General features: G+C 41.8%; 2 protein-coding genes across 3 annotated transcripts in view; one reads left to right on the top strand and one right to left on the bottom strand.

Annotated features, from left to right (window-relative positions):
* LOC138742545 (endothelin-converting enzyme 2-like) overlaps positions 1 to 3552 on the bottom strand; it is a 215691-nt gene extending 212139 nt beyond the window's left edge. The window contains exons 1-2 of one of the 2 annotated variants that reach the window (XM_069897093.1): positions 2051 to 3552; positions 1564 to 1660 (exon numbers count right to left, since the gene is read on the bottom strand). The gene's annotated coding sequence lies outside the window, so the exon portion shown is untranslated. Of the gene's footprint in view, positions 1 to 928; positions 1218 to 1563; positions 1661 to 2050 lie in introns of those variants that run through there. The other variant, XM_069897092.1, reaches the window with a different exon arrangement.
* Positions 3553 to 20569: 17017 nt separating this feature from the next.
* Positions 20570 to 27424, top strand: part of eif4g1a (eukaryotic translation initiation factor 4 gamma, 1a) — a 73938-nt gene continuing 67083 nt past the window's right edge. The window contains exons 1-4 of the mRNA XM_069897096.1: positions 20570 to 20617; positions 23460 to 23573; positions 23654 to 23743; positions 25714 to 25896. Coding sequence (XP_069753197.1) covers positions 23502 to 23573; positions 23654 to 23743; positions 25714 to 25896 — 345 coding nt within the window. The 5' untranslated portion in view covers positions 20570 to 20617; positions 23460 to 23501. The remainder of the gene's footprint in view (positions 20618 to 23459; positions 23574 to 23653; positions 23744 to 25713; positions 25897 to 27424) is intronic.

Here is a 27424-nt window from a genome sequence, read left to right as displayed (position 1 = left end):
TGCAAAGTCCTAACAGAAAGATAGATTGTTTACAAAAATATCAATTGAAATAATGGCATTTACACAAGTACTAAATTACATTGGAAATATAACATAATAAATCAATTTAGATTGTCCCAAGTTTAAAAAGAAACACAATTTCTAAGTTATTACAATTAATTTAAATTGGTAAAAGCAAACCCAAACATTAAATCAAAATAAAATTTGCCCTGGCTAATTTATGAATTTTAATCCCTTTGTGATTCTCAATTTTAGTCCCTTTGTGATTGGCAAGCAGCAACAACATTGCATTTATAAATCACCTTTAACAGCAATACATCCCTAAGCACATCAAAACAGTGTGATCACGCAAAATTTGACCAAACATTTGAAAATATGGTGATTTTTAAAATTAATTTTGTGACTCTGACCTAACTTATATTCAAGTATGATAATAGTGCTTTGTTGTCATTTAAGTAGTTTTGAAGCGTTGCCACTTTTCAAATATAGCATTTGATAAATTTCAATGTCCTACAACTAGCATGTGAAATAACCATTTTCCTGAAGGGTTAGATAAGGCATTGGTTTGATATCTTAATTGAAAGATCTTCCTTCCAACTGACCAAGGTAACCAATGCCTTGTCAGGGAATCCCAGGAAAACCAAATTCCATCATTCATAGCCATAGTGATTCCAAAGACATTTATGTGGGAGTAACCTAGATGTACACCTTATTTTATTGTAATGACGTCAGAACATTAAATCAAATCATAAAACAGACTGAACGTTTTTCTTGACCTCGAACAAATTTTAGTTGAAAATGTTCTATAATTGTTATAAAGTCGAACTATATAACAATAAACTTTAAAACCATGCATTAGAGCACACAAAATCCTTGGTAAACTGTGGAAGGAGCACAGAACCTGACAAGACTTGCAACTGTAACCCACCTCCTGTGGAAGTCACTGTGGTTCCCATTTGGGTCTCATTAGCTACCATAGATATCACTAGGCCTGAGTGGAAGCATCTGATTCACCTATGGTGATATTCATCATTCTGTAGCTATCCAGTCCTTTTGCTCCTTTCATATTCTCCACATGAGAATTACATCCATATTCATGATATTGGAAATGGGTTGTGTTGATTCCAAAGTATATCTTTTTCATTTTAGTTAACTATTCTTTGAATATAAAAGTACATCATTTTAAATCTATTAACTGTTTAACTTTTAAACTTTGGAAGCAGTTATGGCGCTTTATGATGTCATGACAAAACTGTTGACATCAAATCAGTAAATTGTGACCTAATTAAAAAATAATTTCATTTTGGATAGTGAATCCTATATGTAAATATGTAAATACTCCAAATTTAATGATATCAAATTCCTGTAAGAACAAACCATTCCTCTTCTCAGGAAGACCTTTCAGTTCCAATCTACAGACTGTAATGGAAAAGAATGAGATATCAGGCACCTAATTAACCTATATATTATTTTGTATCATTTAAAATGTTATTATGGTTCGTTCTGTTGAATTCTCCTGCGGGAAGATTGTCATTTAAAAGTAAAATAATGTACATCACTTACGGGTTCAAATAATTATTGTGAAAATGTAATTTTCTGTTCAGAGCCATTTCTGATTCTTGCCAATTTGAACATGCTCTGTGAATAAACTGACAGCATCCTGCGAATGGAGATGGTAGTAAGTTAGTTAAAACTGAGATGGAGTATAATGATATTGCTCCCTTCGCTGAGACATTAATTATAAATGACTATCTTTTGGCATTCTTGCAAGTTGTCTCTTTACTTGTAGGATACTATTGTAATGTAAGATATTATCTTAAGATAATGTTACTAACTTGACTGAAATTTGGAATTGTAAACTATTTTGTAGTGTGCCACATCCTCTATTTCTATAAAGTGTTAATGCAGCTCCACTAAACTATGCATTTTTATAGAGTACCTCACCCCTAGAAATCCTTACATGTTCAGTTCCCCACTCTCATCTATATTATTTGGGAAAGGCAGATTGAGAGAAAGTTCAATCCACAAGGTAAAAGAATAAAAATCAAACCTTTTCCGACTTCTACAATTCCGAGCCATGTGGTTTATCCACAAAAGGAAGTGAGAATCTGAGATTTAGAGAATACATTAAAATGTAGTTTTATTTGGTTCATTGCTTATAGATCGAAAGTTGTAGAGGCTGGAAACCTGATAGACAAATAGTCAACGCAGGAAACATGCAGCATGCGTGGAAAGAGAAAGAAATGACGTTTGTTGGGTCTTTGTCAGAACTTGGAAGATTCTGACATCATCTCAACTTTTTGAAGTTTTAACTGTTTCTCTTTCCACACTTGCGACTCATCCCGCATTCCCGGCTCATCTTTTAACCGACCCCCCCCCCCCCCCTTTAAATTAGTTGAGCTCAGCGGAGGACATTTCCACTCGTGGATTCACAACTTTTGGCAGCTGAGCAGGGCTGGCCCATTGGGCATGGTTTGCTGTCGAGGGGACCCTGCTGGACCTGCCGGGGGGTGGGGGGGGTCTCCGGCTGGGCGTTTCGACGCTGCAGGTTCTCGTGTATCCCTTTGGAATGAGTCGTTTAAAGCGGGAGTGAAGATGGAGAAGCATCTTGCTGGTTTTGGGTTTACTCTCTGCGGGAAGCGTGCAGGCGCCGCTCTTCACTTCTCTCCAGCTGATCTGGAATTCTTGCTCTCTTCTCCTGCTGCCCCGGCTCGGTCTCGCTTGTTCTGCCGCTGCATTGGGAAGGTTCCAACGTATTTGTCCAAATGCAAGGGTTGGGGGTTTCCTTTTGATACACGTTACTGACATGGGCTTTGGAAAGGTTTGCAACGTGTCGGTCGCCGGACGGACGCGCTGTTGCAACATTTGTTGGGACTGGGGAGGGCGGGAGCGAGCGGCGGCTCCGCTGGGCTCGGCGGTGTCACGTGGCCCCCGCCTTCCTCTCCGGAGCGCGAGGGGCGGAAATCCCCGAAAGTAGCCGATCGTCCGGCTTTGCGGACCGAGGAGGAAGGTGCGCCATTATCGGCCCGGGTCCCCACCATCCACCTCCATCCTCGGCGCCAGCGCTCGAGCATCCGGTCGCCCCGCTCTCCGAGCAATGGCCTGACCCTGTTCTTTTTGTGATCCGCAGGACAGAAGAAGAAGAGGGGGGGGGGGGGGATCGAAGGCAATTCAGGCAGAGGAGGAGCGAGTCCTGGCCGGGTAAGGACGCCCTGACGTGTCGGTGGGGGCCGGAGCGGGGCTGGGGGAGGCCGCCGCGCCACGATCCGACGCCCTCCCGGCTCTTTTGTCAGGCGGGTTGAGCCGGGCGGTGCCTCTCCCCCGGGGTGGGGGGGGGGGGGTGCTTTGAAACGCCGGTCGGCCGGCTTCATGCCTGCCGGTAGGGGCCGCGTGTGGCTGCCGGCTTCCCCCCACCGCGAAGCTGCCCGACTCGCGCAAGCTGGATAGGCCCGACAGGCGTGACAGAGCAGGCCGCTGGGATGAGGGAGGGGGGGCGCCGTCCCCTTCCCTGCTAACAGGGGGGAGGAAAGAACGTGGTGTCTTCCCCCCCCCCCCCCCCCGGAGTTATTTGCGGGGATTCCGTGGGTAGGCCTCTGCTACCATATGGGGAGTTGGTTGCAGTGCAATGTAACCTGCAGACGTGAGATATTGGGACCAAGACGGACCTTCCCTCCCTCTCCCCCCCTTCCCTTCCCTCCCTCTCCCCCCCTTCCCTTCCCTCCCTCTCCCCCCCTTCCCTTCCCTCCCTCTCCCCCCCTTCCCTTCCCTCCCTCTCCCCCCCTTCCCTTCCCTCCCTCTCCCCCCCTTCCCTTCCCTCCCTCTCCCCCCCTTCCCTTCCCTCCCTCTCCCCCTTTCCCTTCCCTCCCTCTCCCCCTTTCCCTTCCCTCCCTCTCCCCCTTCCCTTCCCTCCCTCTCCCCCCCTTCCCTTCCCTCCCTCTCCCCCCCTTCCCTTCCCTCCCTCTCCCCCCCTTCCCTTCCCTCCCTCTCCCCACTTCCCTCACTCTCCCCCCTTCCCTCCCTCTCCCCCTTCCCTTCCCTCCCTCTCCCCCTTCCCTTCCCTCCCTCTCCCCCTTCCCTTCCCTCCCTCTCCCCCCTTCCCTTCCCTCCCTCTCCCCCCTTCCCTTCCCTCCCTCTCTCTCCCCCTTCCCTCCCTCTCTCTCCCCTCCCTTCCCTCCCTCCCTCTCCCCTCCCTTCCCTCCCTCCCTCTCCCCTCCCTTCCCTCCCTCCCTCTCCCCCTTCCCTCCCTCTCTCTCCCCCTTCCCTCCCTCTCTCTCCCCTTCCCTCCCTCTCTCCCCTTCCCTCCCTCTCTCCCCTTCCCTCCCTCTCTCTCCCCCTTCCCTCCCTCTCTCTCCCCCTTCCCTCCCTCTCTCTCCCCCCCATCCTTCCCTCTCTCTCCCCCCTTCCCTCCCTCCCTCTCCCCCCTTCCCTCCCTCCCTCTCCCCCCTTCCCTCCCTCCCTCTCCCCCCTTCCCTCCCTCCCTCTCCCCCTTCCCTCCCTCTCTCTCCCCCCTTCCCTCCCTCTCTCTCCCCCCTTCCCTCCCTCTCTCTCCCCCCCTTCCCTCCCTCTCTCTCCCCCCCTTCCCTCCCTCTCTCTCCCCCCCTTCCCTCCCTCTCTCTCCCCCCCTTCCCCCCTTCCCTCCCTCTCTCTCCCCCCCTTCCCTCCCTCTCTCTCCCCCCTTCCCTCCCTCTCTTTCCCTCCCTCTCTCTCCCCCCCTTCCCTCCCTCTCTCTCCCCCCTTCCCTCCCTCTCTCTCCCCCCCTTCCCTCCCTCTCTCTCCCCCCCTTCCCTCCCTCTCTCTCCCCCCCTTCCCTCCCTCTCTCTCCCCCCTTCCCTCCCTCTCTCTCCCCCCTTCCCTCCCTCTCTCTCCCCCTTCCCTCCCTTTCTCTCCCCCTTCCCTCCCTCTCTCTCCCCCCTTCCCTCCCTCTCTCTCCCCCCTTCCCTCCCTCTCTCTCCCCCCTTCCCTCCCTCTCTCTCCCCCCTTCCCTCCCTCTCTCTCCCCCCTTCCCTCCCTCTCTCTCCCCCCTTCCCTCCCTCTCTCTCCCCCCTTCCCTCCCTCTCTCTCCCCCCTTCCCTCCCTCTCTCTCCCCCCTTCCCTCCCTCTCTCTCCCCCCTTCCCTCCCTCTCTCTCTCCCCCTTCCCTCCCTCTCTCTCTCCCCCCTTCCCTCCCTCTCTCTCTCCCCCCTTCCCTCCCTCTCTCTCTCCCCCCTTCCCTCCCTCTCTCTCTCCCCCCTTCCCTCCCTCTCTCTCTCCCCCCTTCCCTCCCTCTCTCTCTCCCCCCTTCCCTCCCTCTCTCTCTCCCCCCTTCCCTCCCTCTCTCCTCCCCCCTTCCCTCCCCTCTCTCTCCTCCCCCCTTCCCTCCCTCTCTCTCCTCCCCTCCCTCCCTCTCTCTCTCCCCTCCCCTCCCTCCCTCTCTCCCCTCCCTCTCTCCCCTCCCCTCCCCTTCCTCCCTCTCTCTCCTCCCCTCCAATCAATGCTTCCTTACTCTGGTGTGGTCTATTTTGGAGGGGCCAGGGAAGGACTGTTACGTTTGCAGCGTGAGCCTGAAAGGACACGTTAGTGCTGGAGGTGTGGGGGGGGAAGGAAACGCCGGTAAAAGGAACCATGTGCGCCTGGTGCTCGGCTCCGAGCATGGCGCAGTTCACCCAGTGTCACCTCCCCGACACAAACTGCAGAGCCTGACTGCCGAAAACCCGGCTCCTTCAACAGGAGACGAGAGGCTCTGACTTCGTCTCGATCTATATATAGAAGTGGAAAGATCACTGAACGAAAAGTTAACCATGTGATCTTTTATAAATGCCGGGGGAGGGAGGGAGGCTCAGTTTTAAAGCGGAAGTGCAATCAAGTTTAACCATCTTTGGGAAATGTTTGGCAAGGGGACGGGGTAAAGGAGGAGCAGCAACCTTGAGCAGTGGCTCAATGCTGCAGTGCTGGGAACACACTAAAAGCCACATTTTGGGCGAGATGGAGCAACCCTTTGAGCGGTGAACTTGCTTTTAATGGGGGGGGGGGAGAGAATCTTAGTTCACTATTCAAATTGTAATGAGAAGGTGGTGAAGGGACGGTGCAGTATGTTGGACTCAAAGAAATTTGGACCGGTCTGCCCGAACCCCCCCCCCCTCCCCCCCCAGATCACACCGTTCTCTAATTGCTCATTAACCTGGAAGCGAGGACAAATGCTTCATGTCGCCCGACCGATTGACCCTTGGACTAAATGTTGCATTTACCGGAATGCAGTTCAAGGTGACAGTTACTGGAAAGACCTGCCTGCTCCGTCATTTCGATTCAGGCTCACGTTCTGTTTGGGGATCATGTATCATTTAGTCATGGATGTGATGTCATGTAGGGACTTAAACTATGATCCATGTATTATGCAATTAAATGAGTGGAAGCCTCGGTCAATTTATTTGCATTGTGCATTGGAAGTCTCTTAACTTTTATTAGCATGTTCCACATGGGCGCTCAGTGCTGCTCCCTGGTCAGCGGGTGTGGTTTTGGTGTTCATTACAATCTGGAGGCCTCTGCACTGCAGTGCCCTACCGACCACGTTGTAAGATCCAGCACATTATGCCCATTCTGAGCGAATGCTAAGCTCCGGTGATTTTATTTTCCAGGCACATTTCTCTGTTGCTGAGATGATTTAAAACATTTGGCACTTTTAGCGAGTGGCTCTGCATCTAGTAATCCAGTTATCTTTAGATATCCCAATAATGAACATGACGTTTGTTTAAAAAGGTGCAGTTGTCCTTGTATTTTGGAAGAAATGGTCAACACTGATTTACTGGCAAACATTCTGCAGTCTCTTGTATGAAGTACGGAGTTTGTTAAACCATGTGGAAAAATGCAAATGGGTGATTAAATGTTCCTGAATGTGTCTAAAAATGTTTGTGCATGAGATTGCTTTGGTCTGGTCCACTGAGTTTTTCGAAGGATGGCAAGGATGAAATGAGCCATCTGTTAAAATGCATCTTGATTTATTGCTGGGATAACCTGTTTAGCTTTCAAAGTAGCCAAACAAGTATTGGGTCCTATTTACAGTTTTGTATATAGATGTTTTACCATTATACATAATGTTCCTTTTAATGTGAATTTCTTAATAACTCCATTATGCATTGGTGAAATGGATATAGTTTGCTAGTCTATTGCCTAGGCTGGTAATGCAAAAGGCCTTGTGGCCCTTTGCTGAAAGGTTGTCTTCTCTTTCTTTGGCTTGGCTTCGCGGACGAAGATTTATGGAGGGGGTAAATGTCCACGTCAGCTGCAGGCTCGTTTGTGGCTGACAAGTCCAATGCGGGACAGGCAGACACGGTTGTAGGGGAAAATTGGTTGGTTGGGGTTGGGTGTGATTGTCAAATTGTTTGGCAAGGTATAGTTAGTTACTGGAGCTTGAATGTAGTAATCTTTATGAAGTTTTAAATATTGAAATTGTCGTTTATTTAGATTTGGCAAAAATGAAGTGTAAAGAGATGAGTTTAATTTAGTCCATTGAATCAAGATGATCACATCATTACAAGTGAGCAATCTATAAAATCCATGATTAATGTGCAAGTTTGGTAGTTTTTAATCTGAGAAGAAAGCTCGTGTATTTGGCATTTTTGAGTTAAGTTCAACTAATGACAACAAAAGTTGCATTGGTTTCACAGAACTAGTGTTCTCCAATTAAGCACTATTTCTGGAATTAGAACTTTTCTATACTTTGAGACGTGGCTGCTAAATTTAGTTCTTTTTTTTAGATTCTGGCGTTTGATAAAGGAAATGCAATGCAAATCTGATTCTCAGCTTTGCCTATCAGTCTTGTTGGACTGCAGGAGACCATTAGTTCTGCCATGTCTGGCTCTTTAAACCAGTCAGTTTAGTCCCATGCCCAGCATTTCTTTTGCCCATAGCTATCCAAATTTGCACTTTTAGAAAGTGTTCAGCTGCTTTTTAAAGGTTTCTCTCCAGCCTGCTGCCATATGTTGCATTCCAGATCAATTACCTCTGCAAAAAATTCCTTTAATTCTTCATCTTATTCTAAACCTGTTGCATCTGGTTAGTGAACGTGTAATTGGCAGAGAGATGATATTTAAATTCTGATATTCAAATACTTTAATTATAGTGTTCAGTGATGAAATTAATGATTAAAGGTTTATTCTACTATGTCTTTGCTTTACTGAAGTTCCTCATCTAGTATGGTTCTTGTGATTTCCCCCAGTGCATCTAAAGGGGCTTCCATTATTATGCATAATATTAGCTGGGGCAGCAAAGATTATGAAGTATACTTGGCTGGTATAGAATGTTTGAACACATTTGTGAACAATTTCAGGATTTTCATATTTTTGTCACACTGTGAGCTTGACTCCATTTTGCTTGTTAAATGTCTGAGGGGTGTGTGTAGTTTGGCTGTGCTGATTCAGCTTTGCTCAAAAGCAAATTTAAATCTGATTTGATACAAGCTGTTAAATATGGTTTTAGTTCTATGTTGTGCTGCATTTGCTTGTGAATTGCCAAACAAGATTTGCAACTTTGTGATGCTTCTGTAGATTACTTCCAGTTAAAGTGCTCCATCTAGTGGCTGTAACTGAAGTTTGTCTGAAGTTAGTTCTCAGTTTATTTTGCTGCAATTACTGGCTGAAAGTTCTCTTTGGAGAAATGTGGTGCTGGTAAAGTGAAAAGAGCATCTAATTCAGTTTAAAATTGAAGCTGCTGAGGTTTAATAAAAGCATTTGGCATCCTTTGTGTGCCATTTAAGTAAGACAATCTGTTCTAGAGCAGTGTTGTAGCTCCTTTATTAACCCGAAGCCAAATATTTGAAGTTTACTGTAATGGTTAAAGGAGTAATCGTAAAGGAGTCTTGATCCTTTCTACCGTTGCTCCAAATTGCCTTCATGCCAGCTTTATGCCTTGACCAAATTTAGCTAATTCAGTGAAATTAGATGAAGGTGTATTCTGATTTGTTGCCACGGTGAATTTATATACTAATCTGTGGGCAGAAATAAAATCACTTTAATTAATTTCCTGAGTTATGATACACTTTTGACAAACAATAGTAATTGAACACTTTTGCCATGCTTATGCTATCTGAAAATGTTTGCTATTGATAACATTTTCTGTAGTCCTAAAAATATGCAAACTATGATAGCTAAGGCCCATCTTTGATCTATAGCCCTTTTTTCACTTGTATCCCAGCTAATTGACCATTCAGTGTCTCATTTAAAGAATCTCTTTTTGCTGTTCCCTCTGGGCCACTTTTATCCGGGAGACTACTACCTGCTTTTACATTGACCACAAGTCATCCCCGGGTATAGGAGAGACGACCTTCAACTGGGATGTCCTGAGATGCAACTTGTTCTTTTTTCACTGGGTTAATTGGAACGTCAGTGTCAGCTGATGGCAGGAAGTGTGAAGAGATTGAGGCCATCAATCCCTGGCGTGATTTGATGCCGGCGTGCCAATTGATTTGCTTTTCCACTAGAGTCAGAACCAGTAAATTGGCTGTCAATTTCTGGGATAAGGTGCCAGTTAAAAAGGGGCTTATGATGCACTGTTTGAACTCTTGCACAGGTTTGCAGGAGTTGATGTATGAAATTTCAATGCAGTAGTTTGCTAAAACATATGGCACTATTTGCAGCTGTCTTTATTGTGCAGCAACGTCAAGAATGCAAGCCTGATGGTTGGGAATGCGAGCTGTGCTTATTCATTCCATTTTTGACCAAATTCTTGAAATTTGCAGAATTCCACGAGCATATCTACTATTTTGTACTAAAATTAGAAGTGAGTGGGATGGTTACATACCTTGGACCATTTAATTGGTTGAGGATTGTAGACCATAGTTTCAAATATTGATATATTTTTGTTACTGCTGATACACATCCCTCAAACCAATCTCTATTTCATTAGCTGTATGCACCTTTTGAGTAACATGTTAAATCTCTTTAGCCTGTCTGCTGATTTCAATCATATTGTAATCCATGCAGCCTTTTAAAATTTGTTTTCTACTTAAACTATGGTTTTGTTCCTAATTGATGTCCTTGATTATAATGAAGATAATATTATTTCTGACCCCTGCCCCCTTACTGCACGCGCATAGGAAGAACTTGCCTTTGCATTGGAAACCATATAACCATTTATGGAGCGGAAACAGGCCATGTCAGCCTTTCGAGTCCGCACCATTTCACTAGAACAACTCCACTAGCTCAAACCTCCCGCTCTCAGCCAATAACCCTCCGACCCCCTCACCTCCATGTACACATCCAACCTTCTCTTAAATGACAGAAGGGACCCTGATGCAACTATCTCATTCGGAAGTTCATTCCATTCTGCCACCACTCACTGAGTGAAAAAGCCACCTCTAATATTTCTCCTAAAGAGTTGCCCCCTTACCTTTAACTCATGGCCTCTTGTTCCAACCTGCCCTCGGGAAAGAGTCTGTTTCGGTCTTTATCTATTCCTTTCTTAATTTTAAATATCTCTATCAAAGCCCCTCTCAGTTGCCTAAGTTCCAATGTGCTGTGACAACCTAAACTTTTATAGCAGAACCTAGAACAAATGCCCTGTAAGCCAGAATGTAAATTTAGTTGTGAAAATATAATTAAGAAAATAGTGAAATTATACCATTGATGTTACCATGCACTCCCCTTTGTGGGGAAATTGGTTATTTCATTGAGATTGATTGGATAGCCAGCAAATTACTTGTGAAGATGGTAAGATGTACCTGATTATATATTGCCATCAGAATAAAATCCTTTAAATGAATTTGCACATCTAGCATGCCGTTCATTTGGAATCTTGAAGTACTTTACAGAGGGTCAAAAAACAATACTGATAAAAGGCTGCCTTTCCTGGTGCGAGAGATGCAAGAGACGTGGTAGGGTGACATCAGGGCTACTGCTTGTCATCTGTGCAAGTGTGCACAAATTTCAGTTTACAGGTGTTGGAATTTTAAGCTGCATAAAGACCAGATTTTGTGGACGACAGAAGCAAGTGTAAAGATGAATTTTAGAAGGAAAAATTAAGAGACAACATGAACTGGGATGAGGGAATGGAAATTATTTTGAAGATGGAATGAAAGTTGAAGGTTTAAATGAACACATAGAACTCCATTAGTAAAGGAATGAGTTGAAACAAAATGTGCTCTCTTTTATAATTTAAAAGTATCTTTGGCATGGTTCCTTGCATTAACTTAACCAACTATCTATCTCCCCTCTCCCATTGTGTCCTCTTTACAGAAAGATTTTAAAATATTTCAAAAAGAACCTATGTAGAGGGACTTAGAACCATGGAACTCTAGGGCACAGAAAAACAAGCCAGTTTGCCCTCATAGTCTCTGCTGACATTTGGCTAGTTCCATTGATCTCAATTCCATAACCCTCAAGACCTCTCCCATCCATGTATCTATCCAATTTATTCTTAAAACTTAAAGATCAAGATTCACCACCTCAGATGGCAGCTCATTCCACAATCCTACCACTCTCTGAATGAAGAATCCCCTTTCAGCTTAAAACTATGACCTCTCGTAATTATCTCCTCCAATCTAAGTGGAAAAAGCCTAGTGGCAATAGTCCTAACCTGTTTAATCTTTCCCTGTAACTCAACTGAAGACTCTACTCTTTCAATCTTATTGATATCTTTCCTGCAGTTAGGCGACCAGAACTGCACACAATACTTCAAATTTGACACCACCAATGTTTTAAACAACTTCAGCATAACATCCCAACTCCTATTCTCAATATTTTGATTTATAAAGGCTAAGATGCCAAAAGCTTTCTTTATCACCCTGTCCACCTGGAATGTCACCTTCAGAGAACAATGTATCTGTATTCTCAGATCCCTTTGTTCCTCCATACTCCTCAGTGCCTGACCATTTATTGTGTAGGTCCTCCCTCAGTTTGCCCTTCCAAAATGCATCACTTCACCCTTGTCTGCATTAATCTTCATTTGGCATTTTTTTTGGCCTCATTCTTTCAGTTAGTTCAGATCCCTCTGCATGCTTTGAAAAATTTCCTTCTATCCACAACACCTCCTACCTTACTGACGTATACCACTCGTCACAGGCCTCCAGTCTGTGAGGCAACCATCCACTACCACTCTGTTTTCTCCCACACAGCCAATTTTGAATTCAGTTTACAATCTTTCCATGGAGACCTAGTGTCTTAACCTTAACCTTCTGAAGTAACCCTCCATGTGGGACCTTGCTATAGGCTTTATTCAAGTCCATGGGAAGTAGATTTAAATAGACAAATAAATGAGAAAGATTGGATGGAATTGTGTAAAAATAATAAGACAAAAATTATAAATGTTAGACATGTTGGTTCAATATAATTTTTTGCATCTGTTAATATTTGATTCCACAAAAATTAAATAGACTGAATTCTACTATATCAGATTTAGACGTGAAATTGGAACTTTTTTTGCATTCTACTCGGCAGTGTCCTAAAGTTAAATATTTCTGGGTGGAAGTCTGTAACTTTTTGGAACTTACAGGGGTTAAGTTCCCAAAGGATCCAATGTTATTCTTGTTGAGTAAGGTTATAAGACCTAAATTAAAATTAACTATGTATCAAATTGAATTTGTACAAATTGCTTTAGCAGTTTCTAGGAAATGCATAGCAATATCATGGAAGTCAGATACAGATTTAGGTATGGAAAGGTGGCATGCAGAACTTCATAGCTGTAAACTGTTAGAGAAGATTACTTATAGTTTATGAAATAAATATTTATTTTGGAAAATATGGCACCCATATTTACAAAATGTGGGTTTGACAGACTCTCTGAAGACCTAACTTCTTGGTAACCTCCAATATTAGACTTTATGATATGAATGTTCTATTTCCATGACATTCTCTGGTCCTTCTTTCTTATATTTTCTTTCTAGGGGTTTTTGGGGGGGGGGGGTGGGGGGGTGGTTTCTTACTATACGACATGTATATTTATTTGAAATAATTTTTTGAATTTAATGAAATGTAATTATTGTGGTTTAAAATTTGTAAATAAAATATTAAAGAAAAGACTTGGATGGAAAAACCTAATCTGATGATAAGTCGAGGAAAATAAATCTATAGAATATAAAATCTATAAAAACAACTAGCGAATGTGTCAGAAGTTGGTAGATCATGTATAATGAGATTATTTGCTGTCTTAAAATATTTTGAGGGTGTAAGGTCATCAAATTGTGGCATATAAAATGATCTGAGGGCCCATGCACAAGAAGCAAAGCATATGCAGCACCAAACAATCAGTTAAGTGCCTTTTAATTAAAAGGGTGATGAAGTATAAGAATGAGATGTTGCTACAACACGTAAGGTTTCCAAAACCATGCCCAAGATGCTCTGTCTGGTTTTGATCTCTTTGTGTAAAGAAGGCTATACTTCGTTGGTTCACTAAGTGTAATTATCAAGACCTGATTCTGCTGGGTCTTGACCAGGTAGAATGGAGGGTGTCAATCTGGAGATGTGCTAGTATGTGGATGTGCCAAATGAGAATGTGCTGGGAGGTAATTTGAGTTGGCAATCTGGAGTGCATTACTGTAGGGAATTATCAAATAAGTATTTTTGAGATGGGCAATTTTTGAACTACAGGAAAATTGAAGGGTTACAGGAATTGGCTAGGAAAATGGAGTTTAGACCAAGGGTCAGGTTAACCCTAGTCATCTTGAGACACTGAGCGAGTTTTAAAAAAAAATAGTTTGTATTAAAAAAAAGATTAGCAAGCCTGCGTAACTGAATGGGACAACACTGGATAAAAGAGCCCTGATTGAGATGAACTGACAGTGTATCCCACCCCTTCGGTGGGCTGATACAGTTGGGTGCCAGGTGAGAGGTCCAAGTTCATTTTGAAATAATTTAAAAAATTGAGGTCTTCCAACAGCCTCTGGATGTCACAAAGCCACTGGGGCGTTATGAGCAGGGACTTAGCTTGACCTAGTTGCCACTTGTAGGCTATTCTGCCTCAAGCAATGACCGCCAATGGTGCAAGAAAAACATTGGGGGGGGGGGGGTAAGTATTTATATTGGTGGCGAGGGGGGTGATGCAATATTTCATCGCAGTGGGTCAAGTAAGATCTGATCCGTTGAAGGGATTTCTCACCCATGCAACCTTTTGCAAGGACTATCAAATCAAAGATGTGTGGCATGCTACAGTTATTTTTTTTTACATAGAAGTTGTGTAATTTTTCTGTTATGTAATGTCTCCCTACCTTCTGGGAGTGGCCATTCACACAGGAATGACCAAAACTCCAAATATCCTTATCACACCTTAAGTTTCAGAATACCTGAAGTGCGGTATTTAAGGAGGCTGGATGTCCTGTTCATTAGCCTGTTGCTCACCGATGGCCTGAAGTTCAGCTTAGACTGCAGCTGATCCATGAAAATAAGGTTGAGGAGGTAAAATAATCGGAACGGAGTTAGTCCATGTTCCCATTCTGATCTATTTACATAGATTGCGTTCTGAGAAATATGGAATGATTTCCATGAACACAGTGGCTTGTTTTTTAAAAAAGCACAATTATTTCATGGTGCCTTAACCAAAAACACTTATTTTGACACATGGATCTCCAGTCCATTTTCTTTTGATACCTGTTACACTTCCAAGTGAATTTAAGATTCAATCTGAATCGTTTTCTGAAGCAAGTGCGAATGGTGGTGATATTCATATTCAGTCAATTAAAACTAAGTCTCTTGATCAATAGAATCAAAGCAGACTAAAATTGTACAAGTTGAGTTGTCATCTCTGGATTGTGGGATGAGTGCTTTAATCCAATATTTTGGTGGTGGGGTGGGGGGGGTTAACAAATTAGCAATGTTCATTTCAAACAAATTGAATGGTATTCCTGAAAGCAAACTTAAAAATATATTTGATGATCAAAAATGGGAATTGTTAAACTAGAAAGGGACCTCTCACTGAATAAACCATTTTAATGTGTGACAGTAAGACAGTCCCATCTGTTGATTGTTCTATGTGATGCTGAGGAAGCTGGGTCGAACTTCAGATGGGTTGGAGTGTGCAGCTGCATGTTCAAAATAGTGGCTTTGTCATTTATAAGTTATGTGTCTATTTGGTAGAATCGGGGAAAAGCATACAAAAGTCTCATTTTAGCTTCAGCTGTATCATATCAAAAATTGAAAATGGATCTTTTGAAATACTTTCCTGATGAATATCCTTCAGAGGTTAGTAAGAAATCGATGACCACAAAGCAGGTGGACCTCAGTTACCTACACTGTGTTGATAGACATTTGTTTAATAGGAGCATTGGGATTAATTCCTCACGGCTTCTACTGGAAAGATTTCTGGCTTGTAGAAGCAGAATGGTTTTATAGGGAACACGTTTGGTTGAGCATTGCAGCTAGTCTATTATTGAATTGCCCAATGTAAATATTTGCATCACTGTATGAATTTGAATAGTTTTAACGTGTATATGTGATGCATATATTTCATTAAAAAAAAACCTCCCTTATAGTATGAGTAAATCTAATATTGCCTACAATGCAACCTTCCCTACTTGTGCATTTCTACTTGAAACTTCTCAGTATTCATATGTACTGAATCTTCACCAATGATTCATAAAGCTGGGCGGAAGCATATCTCTTGAACCAAATGGATCAGCAAGATGAAGTGAAATTTTCCTCTTGGGTAGCAATCAATAGAGTGTCAATATACTCACCACTCAAAGATGCAGAGCAACGGTGATTATCTGAAATCAGATTCTCCAAAATCCTCAGGATATCTGAAACAAATCAGAAATCATAATTTATCTGAAATATTTGAGCCGAACTGACCGGGGATGTCGGGCTCCTGGCGGCAGTGGGGTCCTCGAGATGGGCAGGAGCAGGATCTGCAGGCTCCCAGCACAAGCGGGGCCTCGGTGGGGAACTGTCGATGATTGGCTGTGGCCAGCTTTTTTTTTGGTGAGAATTAAACATTAATGCTTATTGCTGTTGGTTAAAATAAGTGATTTTTCAGTTGCTATTGGGCAAAAATGACCAGTTCTCCGAAAAAACTTTATCCGAAATAGGCCCGGTCCCAACCATTTCAGATGATCAGGGTTGTACTCTACTTTTTGCCACTGAAAAGAATTGCCTGTCGCACATGCTCCTCTTTGTTGTTCACAGCGTAATTTGCATGTTTTGACTCTTCACCTCTTGTTGGAGAGGCATTAAACAGAGGCCCTGAAGTAAACCAATGTTCCCACTTAATTTAAAAACAATAATTTTTCATTTTCCATAAATATATTCACACAATCTTTAAATCAAATATAGCAAACATTTACAAAATCCCTCCCCTCCCCCTCCCATAAATAAAAAAAAATACAACTTCACGTACTGTCAGCTCTCATTTTTCATCTTTGATGTGATTTGTAAGAGTTGGAAAGTAAATTAGTTAATATGTGGTGCAGTTACTTATGTTAGGAGAAAAAAAATAAAGATCCCAATTGTAGTTTGCTGCATTTTTGATTACAGCAATCCTAGTTTCAGAAATAATGCTGATTTTATTTTTTTATATTTGGGGTGGTAGGGGCAGTGATGCAGGGTACAAATAATCCCTACCATGCCCAAGTGGCCATTTCTATAGCTCTTTGAAACAAGCTGCACCATAAAATGATGTGATATCAGCGTGTTTAGCAAAATTTGGTAATGGCAAGTTCAGAATGGCTATTCTATTCCTTTAAAGGACAATTTCAAGAAGGGCACAAATGCTTATAGAATTAAATTGAGATTGACTGGGCATTCTTGCCCAAACTTGGAAACTAATTGTTCATTTTGAACACTATAAACTGAACTAAAAAAAATCTAAAATCTGCATGGAAATTAAAGCATGGACCAGTAAATAAAATTGCAATGTGATTTGTTGATGCACGGGGAGAATTGGCTGCTTGATATTCTTGAGTTTAGGTATTTCAAAAGTGATAGGAAAATAAACGTTGTGGTGGGGGGGGGGGGGGCGGGGGGAGGTGGTTGGAATTGCTAATCAGGGATACCATCAGAGCTGCAGAAAGAGTGAACATTGTAGAGAGATTGTCTACTGAGTCAGTGGTGACTCCAAAAGGGTAGGAAGCAATCACTTTAATGGGAGAATTCTAGAGCCACACCACCCCCCATCCCCAAATATTGACCGACACCCCTTCAGTGCAAAAGGGTTGGATGGGTCAGAATTTGTTAGGTGTCTCTAGTAAGGATTCCTGACATGGTATGTGGAGAGACTGTTTTCTTTTAATGGCCAGTTGCTTGTCACTGGCCTGTAACTTTGCCTCTGTCCACAATCATCTCCTTGGTTTTGCTAACGTTGAGTGAAAGGTCATTCATTGTGATTCCACTCAACTAGCTGATCTATCTCCCTCCTGTATGCTCCTCATTGCCATCTGTGATTCTTCTAACAACAAATGGTAGATAGCATTTGAATTGTGCTTTGCCACAGTCGTGTGTAGAGTGAGTACAGCAGTGGGCTAAGCATACATCCTTGAGATGCATGTGTATTGATCGTCACTGAGAGGGAGACGTTGTTTCCAATTCATACTGATTGGTTTTCTGATGAGGAAGTCAAGGATCCAATTGCAGAGGGATTATAGAGGCCCAGCGTTTGGAGCTTGATGACCAATACTAAAGGAATAATGGTTTTGAAAGCTGAGCTGTAGTCTATGAAGAGATGCTGTTTTTGATGTGATGCAGGATTGAGTGGAGAGCCAGTAGGCACTTTCAAGCAGGAAAACACCTGTCTGTAAATTTGGAGATTCTTTGCCCTTACACCTAAAGACTTAATCTCTCTGATTGCACTGTTGCCGGCTCTGAGGTACCAGTTCCAACCCTTCTCCGGGAAGGATAATACAGCCGCTGGTTAGGGGCAGGCTGATGACGCTGTCAGCCCATGAACCATCTCCCCACTCACCCCTTTTCCCTTCAAAGCAGTGGCGATGGGTGGGAGCTGGCAGGGCAGTGGGAGCTGGTGGGACAGCGGTGCGGGCTGTGACAGCCCACACCAGACTGCTCTCTGTGGCTCAAAACAGGGCAGAGCAATGGCCGTCTTCCCTATCCATAATCCCCCACGCAGCTGGATCAGTTTTTGGAAACATCGTCCTACCTTCATCAGATTCGGAGGGTGCTACGAGGTGCCACTCAACATGAATGCGATGCTGGAGCAACCTTTTAAGGCTCCTGTGTGAAAGGTAAGTTTTAAGTTTTCAATGCCTGGCTTCCAGGCAGAGGTCTGACATGAAATGGCCTAGTGATATGCGTCTTCTGTGGAGTGATTGTGACGGTAGGCGAACTGCAGTGGGTCCTGACATTTACTTTGGTATGTGTTCATTTCTGGCCATAATCAACCTCTCAAAGCATTTGATCACCAAAGATGTAAGTGATATGGCACCTCTCTACTCTTGAGCACCAGGATGATCGGTGCCCTATTGAAGCAGGTGAGAACCTCTAACTGCAGCAGTGAGAGCATGAAAATGTCTGTGAACACTCTGGCTAGTTGGTTAGCACAGATTTTCAGTACCTTGCCAGATACACCATCAGGGCCTGACACCTTGCAAGGGTTCACTTTCTTGAATAGTGATCTGAGTTTGGCATCAGATATCATGGTGACAGTGACCCTTTTGTCTCTTGGTTAAATGATCGTGCACAAACATTGATGTAAATTGTCTGATAGAACATTACTTTCTTCTTTCTTTGGCTTGGCTTCGCGGACGAAGATTTATGGAGGGGGTAAATGTCCACGTCAGCTGCAGGCTGACAAGTCCGATGCGGGACAGGCAGACACGGTTGCAGGGGAAAATTGGTTGGTTGGGGTTGGGTGTTGGGTTTTTCCTCCTTTGCCTTTTGTCAGTGAGGTGGGCTCTGCAGTCTTCTTCAAAGGAGGTTGCTGCCACTATCTCTATTCCCATTCGCATGTTAATTCAGCAGTAATGACTGGGAAATTCCAGAGTTGATTTGCTAATTCTTTCATAATGTGGTCTAGTAGTTACAATAGCTGCAAATCTAATCAGAATTGTACGTCTCCCACTTCCATTGCTGATACTGGTTTGTTAATATTTTGAGTAAATAACCTCTTCATTTTTGGACAAATATTATAGTACTTCAAGTATCATATGACAGTTTTACCAAGATCATTTTTTGAAGCCATATATAGTAAGAAAATGTACATGATTAAATATTACCCATGCAAATAGTACTCCAGCAGTTGCTGAGTGGAGGCTATATATTAGGAGCAAGTAACTTGATGGTCAATATGTGTGTGGTATAACAAGACTCTCAAAATTAAATGGAATCGGGCTGAGTCCTGGGCAGAACAACTGCCCACACTGGCTCAGTGAATGTACACGTTGTACTTGGAAGCAACTCTATGTAGGTGGAAGGATTGTTAGAACATTTGTTGGCCTCTTCTGCACATAATGTAATTTTAGGCAAACATACATTACTTATTCACCAAATAAAATGTTGCACTTAAATGGTGTTTTACTGTTACAAACAACCATAAGTTTTGATATAGGCAAGCAATAAATATTGGCGACCTGAAGGTGTATTGGAAGTTCAGTTTATCTTTAGACTGCAGGTGCAATCTTTCGCAAGAGTCGCCCCTTATGGGGCTCCATTTTGTGGATGGGTTCTTGAAACATTAAGTTGGGGCCTCCAAAGATAAAATGTGCTATCTAAGCCATTCATGTAATTTGCTTGTCAAGAGAATCCAGGCACAAGAATCAGAATTTGTCCTGAACATTTTTTAGTCAAGTCATGTGTAACTGAAAAAATTGTGGCTCCTCTAAAATATTTGAAATACAGTACAACTCTGACTATCCAAAACTGGATCCTCTAAAATTTTTTCAGAGCGGAACTGACCTCACAGATTGGAAAAATTTTTTTACTCAACATGAAATTAGAACAATTATCCTCGTTTCAGGTAACTTCCTCCCCCTCTCCATTTCTTCTTTACCTTTTCCTGTTGACTTTTCTCTCCATCTCTCCCTCTCAAACTGTGAGCCACTGCCTCCCAGCTGCAAATGGTCAGAAGAATCCCTTGTCCTGGCCTCATTAAGAATCCCTTATCCCAGGCAGGAGTGGGACCTCTGGCTCAGTGCTGTCTCCTCCCGATGCTGACTATTATTACCCCATACCGGACTCCCTGTGTGTGGTAGGCCTAGGGGAGGCGTCGGGGTCAAGGGCTTCAGTGACAGGAGCCCGTTGACTTGGGAATCCTTCCCAGGGATTGGTGGTGGCGGTGGTTGGGAGGTCCCGGTGATTGGCAGTGATACTGGGGAGGTGTGACAGGGATTGGCCATGGCCGGCCTTTTTTTGGTAAGAATTAAACCTTTTAATACTTAAAAGGTCCTTTGTTGTCGTTTAAACATTGATATAAATGATTTGGTATTTTTAAAAAAAAAAGACCAGTTATCTGAAAAATCTGTTATTCTGACATAGGCCTAGTACCGACCATTTTGGATAATTGTAATTGTACTGTATTTGAAAGGATTAGTAACCTTTTTAATATTGTCTGTTTACTGGTATTCATAAACTGCTCTAATTTCATAATCTATTGTTATTTATGGTATATTTGATGCTTCAGTCTTGAAATATGAGATTTTACTTTTACTATTGATTTGACAGAACTGACAAAGGGCCAGCATCAAGCACAGAAGAGCCTCAGGACCTTTCATCACAGTATGTATAATTTTATGATCTTCATACTCGGAAATATTAAAGGATTGTATTGCAGTATCTTTGAATAGTTTTGTATCTTCACCTTTTGATTTGTGCCGTTCACATTTATTGTCCTGCAAAAGAAAATGCTTAGCTCTAGTTATTATACGTGGCAATATGAGGCAGAATTGTTACAATAAAATTCTCTTCCTAATTCTCAATTGTGTTAACGATATTGCTGTTGGTATCTCAAGAGGAAAGCAGAGTCAGCTAGAACCCCGAACTGCTTTGGTTTTAATGAAGATCTGATGAGGCATTCATAGCGTGACAGTACTCTACTTAATACATGCAATACGAGATTAATCCATCCCAATTTTTTACTCGTGTAAGACAAATTCGCGTTGTGATTAATAAAACCAATGGGAAAATAGATCTTTCTAATAAAAAAGACAATGACATTTGGCCATTCGTCACCACTCTGGTGGAAGAATTTCTATATAAATATTCAATCCAACTAATAAACATTGGTCCAAACCTAAATTTTTTCAATATTTAAATTTTAAAAAAAATCCACTCTACCCTATGGAATGTTTTTTCCGCAACTAATGATAAGACCATTGGCAAATTGGATTCCTCCTGAGAAATATGAATCAATCTAATTAATTTTGCAATATTATCTGCAGAATAATGATTTTTAATAAATCCAGCTTGATCTAAATGAATTAAACCTGGTAAGTAATTCGTTAATCTATTTTATAATCGACATTTAATAAAGAGATGGGTCTATACGATCCAGTATTTAAAGAATCCCTATCTTTCTTGAGAATAACAGTTATAAGTGCTTGAAAAAAAGAATCCGATAAAGAATGAACCTCTATTATTTGTTTCAATACATCCATTAATAGAGGCATTAATAAGACTTGAAATTTTTATATAAAATTCAGATGTAAATCCATCTTCACCAGGGGATTCCCCATTGGGCATTGATATGTGGTTCTATAATTTCCCTATAAGTAAAGGGAGCATCTAAGTCATTGCGTTCTTGAGTACTCAAAAAAAGGTAACTGAAGGTCAGCTAAAAATTTCACCTCATCTTTTTCAGATGTATATAATTTCAGATGTATATAATTTCATATAAAATCCTTAAAAGCATCATTTATATTTTGGGGTTTGTGTGTAATTTTTGAATCTTTCCTAATGGCATTAATTGTCACAATAACCTCAAGCCTATTTGACCATTCAGCTCTTCTGTGCCTGATCCCCATAACTCAATGTCATTTGTCATGTGCAATTAAACTGAATTGTTGCATGCAGGGGAGTGCACTATTTTTTCAGCATTATCTTCATTGTCCTTTGAAGACTAGCACAATTTTAAATTTGGCATCCTTTATTCTCTACAAGAAAATATATTTGATGTAACTGTTCAATGTAAAATCCTTTTTTCTTTTGGTTTCTTGTACATTTTAAGTTGTCCCGATTATACTTTACTGCAGGGTTAATTAAATTTAGCAATGACAAATTGTAATTCCACTATTTTGGATTGTGTGGAAGAAAGATCAAAGGTTTCCTGATTGGGGGAGCAAAAGGACCCCGGAGCTAGGAGAGAAGAAATTTATAGTTATACAGGTAATCCTCAACTACGACCATATTTGGGACCAGAGGAGTGGTCATAACTCAGAATGGTCGCAAGTCGGATTAGCATGTCTTAATGAGTATTAAAGCAATTTAAAAAAAAAAATTCAACAAAAGAATCAGTATTTTAAAAAAATTTTGGTCATATGTGCAGGTGGACATGACTCACGTAGGTTGTAAGTTGAGGGCTACCTGTACTTTAAAAACTGAGGTTGCAAAAGAGATTTATTTGTGTGTTTGCATGCCATTTTATAAAGCTAAAAGAAAAATCAATTGCAGGTATAAGTTGTCCTCAATGCCCTAGTGGCATCTTCAGAAATATGCTTTTGTATGTTTTCAAGTTATTACACTGTAGGATGTCACACTTGAGATTGATTCTTTCCCAGCTTAAGGTCCATGGGCACCTTCTAGTGATTTGGAGAAGGGTAGTAAGAAAAAGATAACTGGATAAATCAGAGTAGAATTTTTCTTCAGCATGTATTTTCTCTCAGTGGTCATTGGACAGCCATTGAGAACAGGAGTATTAGCTGATTTCTGTTTTTCTCTCTCTCTCGACCTCCCTAGACCAGGAATCCTGAGGCCATTTGTAGCATTTCATCTACCACCTCAGTTGATGTCAGCTATCTGAGTACAGATCAGGGATGGGAACTTTTGGTCTGTGTGGGTAAGTTCCACACTGAACAGTACATTTGCCTCCATTTTGAATGGGTTAAGATTCTGAGAATTGATGTAAAGTACTTTCAGTTCCTATAGTGTTCCATTTTAAAGAGTAATGAATGGGAGGGGGGAAATGTGGGGAGAGAATGTAGCTTCTGAATTAGATGAGATTTGGGTTGAATGAAGAAATATTAGGGTGATTGTTATGTAGTAGCACATTACTAGTTATTAGCTTTCTCTTCCCCACCTTACCACTGCCCTGCCTGCCACTTCCCCTCTTTTCCACCACTCCTTCTCCCTTCTCTCCCCCTCTTTCCCTACCCCCACCAAACTGATTCTATTAGATTTCTTTGGATATTCCCCAAGATGATATGGAATGGTTGCCACTTTTCAGATAATCTGGCTGAAAGCACAATTAATTGATTCAATGGGTAAAGCAATGGCAGGAAGCAATGAATAAGATCATGCACTTCTGTGATAAACATATTTTTGTTTTTCTAAGATTGTTAGTAAATTGAATTTGTTAAATCAGATAAATGTTAATCTAACACACTTCTGTTTTGTCATTGGCTAGATTTCACATCAAGTAGGAACTCCACATGCTCTGCCACATGAAATGAACAAAGGACCCCAACCCATTGGAGCACCTCCATCTGTCCCACACCCCTCCCCTTCTGGAATTTCCCAGGTAAAAATGTTGATTGGTTTTCATTGTTAACTGTGATATTTTTTAGCTATCCACCATCAAAAAAATTTCATTGTTTTTAGACTGCCTATCCCTCTGGCCAGACAACTGCTACAGTAGTTTTTGCACCACAGCAATCTCCACAAATGAACACTCAACCACAACCACGGCAGGTATGACATTTCTGAATGGAAATTTAGCAGAGCTTTTATGAGCAATTGTTATAACTGGAGGTTGATCACATTGGCGAACCACTAAATTGGCGGTTCAACGAACCATTTTAAAATGTCAGTGGAGCCGTTCATACTGGACCAATGTTAACCGGTTCTCTGCTACCCAGCATTGCAGAGCAAAGGGGCGTCTATCCTCCAGTGATGATGTCCTGCATACCCCCTGTCCTGTTCACACTGGGCAAACCAGTATGCCGATTCAAAATTAATCTCCCTCGGGGTTTCATCCCTGTGGCGATTTGACCCCTGTACTTCATATTGGCATGCTATCTGGTATATTACCCCTGTCCTGTTCACACTGGGCAAACCAGTATGCCGATTCAAAATTAATCTCCCTCGGGGGTTCATCCCTGTGGCGATTTGAACCCTGTACTTCATATTGGCATGCTATCTGGTATATTGGTGGTTGATTACTGGGTTAAAGTGCCAATGTGAAAGGGGCTTCAGTTTTAAATAATAGTTATATTTCTGTTGACAATTTTTAGCCAGCTTGCTGTACAAAATGTATTCCACCTTTTAACCACATATCACCTATTGCTATTGTTAGAGTTCTGAATCTTCTTTTTCTAAACTTGGTTGTCCAATTAAAAAAAAAATGCAGAAGGTCTTGCATATCATTGGCAAGTGTGTAGCATCAGACTCGTTACATTAGATGGCCTGTCATTTTGTCAATTTATTTTTTGAAGCTTTCAATTAATGAAAAGAGCAGTATGACTATTATCGTTTGATATTGCAAGCTACCTTTCCTCAGTAGCAGAACTGTACTTTGTCCATCAAGCACATGGTACAATAACTGGATGTTTGGAATATTCAAGATTGCTTCCCCAGAGTCTTTAAGTTGGAGATTTGAGCTATCAAAGTCTAATTCCCTGTTGGTGATTACAATGCTACTTTGCTCTTTGTGAAGCTATTCATTGGATTTGTGTTTGGGATCAATTAAGTCCATACTATTCGCATTGACTCCAGAGTTTAATTTCTATAATATTCTTGTTACCTAGATAACATGCATTTCTAGAAAAATTCGTGACTCGTGTTGAATCTGGGAATTGTGCAACAATATGCTTTCTATTTACTGCCAGATTTCTTTCCCTACCTCATTGTGAAGAACTTGGCTAATCTTGCCTAGATTCATTGGTTCGAAGCCTTCACCCAAACGACTTGGAATTGGATTAATTTGCTGACCGGTTACTAAATCTGCGAGTGTCTTGCAGCTTGCCTGAATTTTTAGAGTTGATCTTGTGCAGAGCTAATAATTTGAATATGATTATGAGTGCTGGGTTTATGTAACTCAAAACAAGGCAGACAGAAATGAAATAGAAACATAATTCTGGAAATGCTGGATCATTGAACTCCACAGAACTGTGACAGTTGCATTCATTTCATTACAGATTGATTGTAATTGCATTCTATAATTTGATAGGAATTTATAAATGCAGCAATCTAAAATAAGGCATTCCAGGCATTGTTTTCTTATACAAGTGCCTAGATTTGCTTTAAAAATTAAAGTTGGTTGGGGAGTTGGACACAGTTGCGTTGGAAATAAACAAGTGCGCTATCCAAATACAATTTTTTTTCCCCCATGATCAGGAATATCCTGAAAGGTGGATCAGGCAATATGCATGCGGCTGCCAATCACGCAGCAATATAAGAGCAAAAGAAAATCTAAATTATTACGATTTTTGTTACAATCTTCACCAATTATATATTATGCCAAGTTCTAGAGCTTCCAGAAAGTCGGTTGAAACTTTTTCTGTGTCTGTTTACAAAATAAGACCTAGATTAGTGATTATTTGTGTAAGATGTATTGTTTTGTCTAAGATTTACTGGACAAATGCCTATGCAACTTGTGAAAAGAACTACTGTTGGATCTAATATGCATGCTGCTTGCTAACACTGTGGTTTACTTTCTGTAGCAATACTACGGAAACCGAACCCAGCCACAGAATAGTGCTTCCAGGGTTCAGAGTAGTGCAACGACTCGACCTGTGGCCTCTGCTACCCATGTCTACCAACCAGGCTCTCAGACCATTATGATGATGACCACACAACAGATACCTACGTATCAGTCACAAGGATCTTATTATGTTCCAAACCAGGCAAGACCCTTCTCTGAACAGACATTATTAATCCTCTGCTTTACTTCGGGAGACTGCTAGTTTTCAGAAGCTGCTTAGTTCACTGTCACCTAATTAATGCTTCTAGCAGAAGAAAATGCTTACAGTTGTAGTTGAATCCCTGTACTGTTCAAAGGCAAAATTTCATTGAAATGTCCATTAAGAGTGCATTTAGCCCATCAATCCTTTGGTGTTTAATATTGGGGTAGCTAACTAATCCAACTGAGTATTCCAAACTGCATGAAATTGCCAGGTGCTTTTCTCATAATTTACATTTTAAAATCACCTGAGGCTTTGTAATTTGAAGTGATGCAATAAAGCAGTTTCCTTGTGAATTATTGAATGAGAAATGCTTCTTAACTTATTCCTTTATACTAATTTTGCAATCTATTTTCTTTTCATGATCTGATGGCGGCAACCTATCTTCATTATTTATTCACAAACTAATCCATAATTGCAAACTTGTATAAACTCTTTAACCATGTGCTTCATTGGATCAAATTATAGTGTCTGTTGTCAACCCATTGTATCTGTTACTCTTTTTCTGTGCACTAATATGGTTTCCTTTAGAAGATTACCTAATACATACTATCAGAAATGATTCTGTGTTACTTCAGGAGGAGAGGCAACCTGTTTAAGAAAGATGGGTTGCTCTTCAACCAGAGAGGGATCAACATTCTGGTGGGTAGGTTTGTTAGTGCTACATGGGTGACTTTAAGCTAGAATGGCATGGGGGTGGGATCGGGATCCGATGTAGGACAGGCAGGGAAGAGCTTAGAACATGGTATGTAAGGTTTTCAGAGAATGTTTAATAGGCAGGAGAAAGGCTGGGAGCGAGGAAGGACTTGGTTTAAATTTTAGCTTTTCTAATGCTTGAGGCTTTTTGGATAAGATGGGTGAATTTATGGCATGGATAAACACATAAACAGGGATGTGATAGCCATTACGGAAAGCTAGTGAAGGGGGGGGGGGCAGATTGGCGGTTCAACATCCCAGGATACAGGTGGAGGTTAAGGAGAAAGAGATATGGTGTGTACTTAGGAGGATGTCATGGCAGTTGTCACCTGGACATTATAGACAGGTCAGCTCGTGAGGCTGTAATGGGTGGAGCTGAGGAACAAGGAGGCATGATCACCTTGTTGGTAGTGTACTACAAGCCTCCAAATAGTCAAAGAGAATTGGAGGAGCAAATATGCCAGGAGATTGCTGCCATCTGAAGGGCATAATTTATGTCAATATTAATTGAACATTAGAAGTAAGTTTTGCAGATTACACAAAGATTGGAAGTGTAGTGATTGATGAGAAATGCTTTCAGCTTGCAGAGGGATCTGGACCAGCTGGAAAAATAAATGGGCTGTAAAATGCAGATGGAATTTAATGCTCAGAAGTGTGTGATGTTGCATTTTGAAGGGCAAACCAAGGGAGAACATGGTAAATGCTAGGGCATGGGGGTACAGTGGAGCAGAGGGATCTGAGAATAGAGATGCACATTTTCCTCTAAGTGGAGTCA

Source organism: Narcine bancroftii, chromosome 9, assembly GCF_036971445.1.
Source record: "Narcine bancroftii isolate sNarBan1 chromosome 9, sNarBan1.hap1, whole genome shotgun sequence".
In the NCBI taxonomy this organism is placed as follows: domain Eukaryota; kingdom Metazoa; phylum Chordata; class Chondrichthyes; order Torpediniformes; family Narcinidae; genus Narcine; species Narcine bancroftii.
Note: the sequence above shows the minus strand (reverse complement) of the source record. Positions and strands in the feature narration are given on the sequence as shown.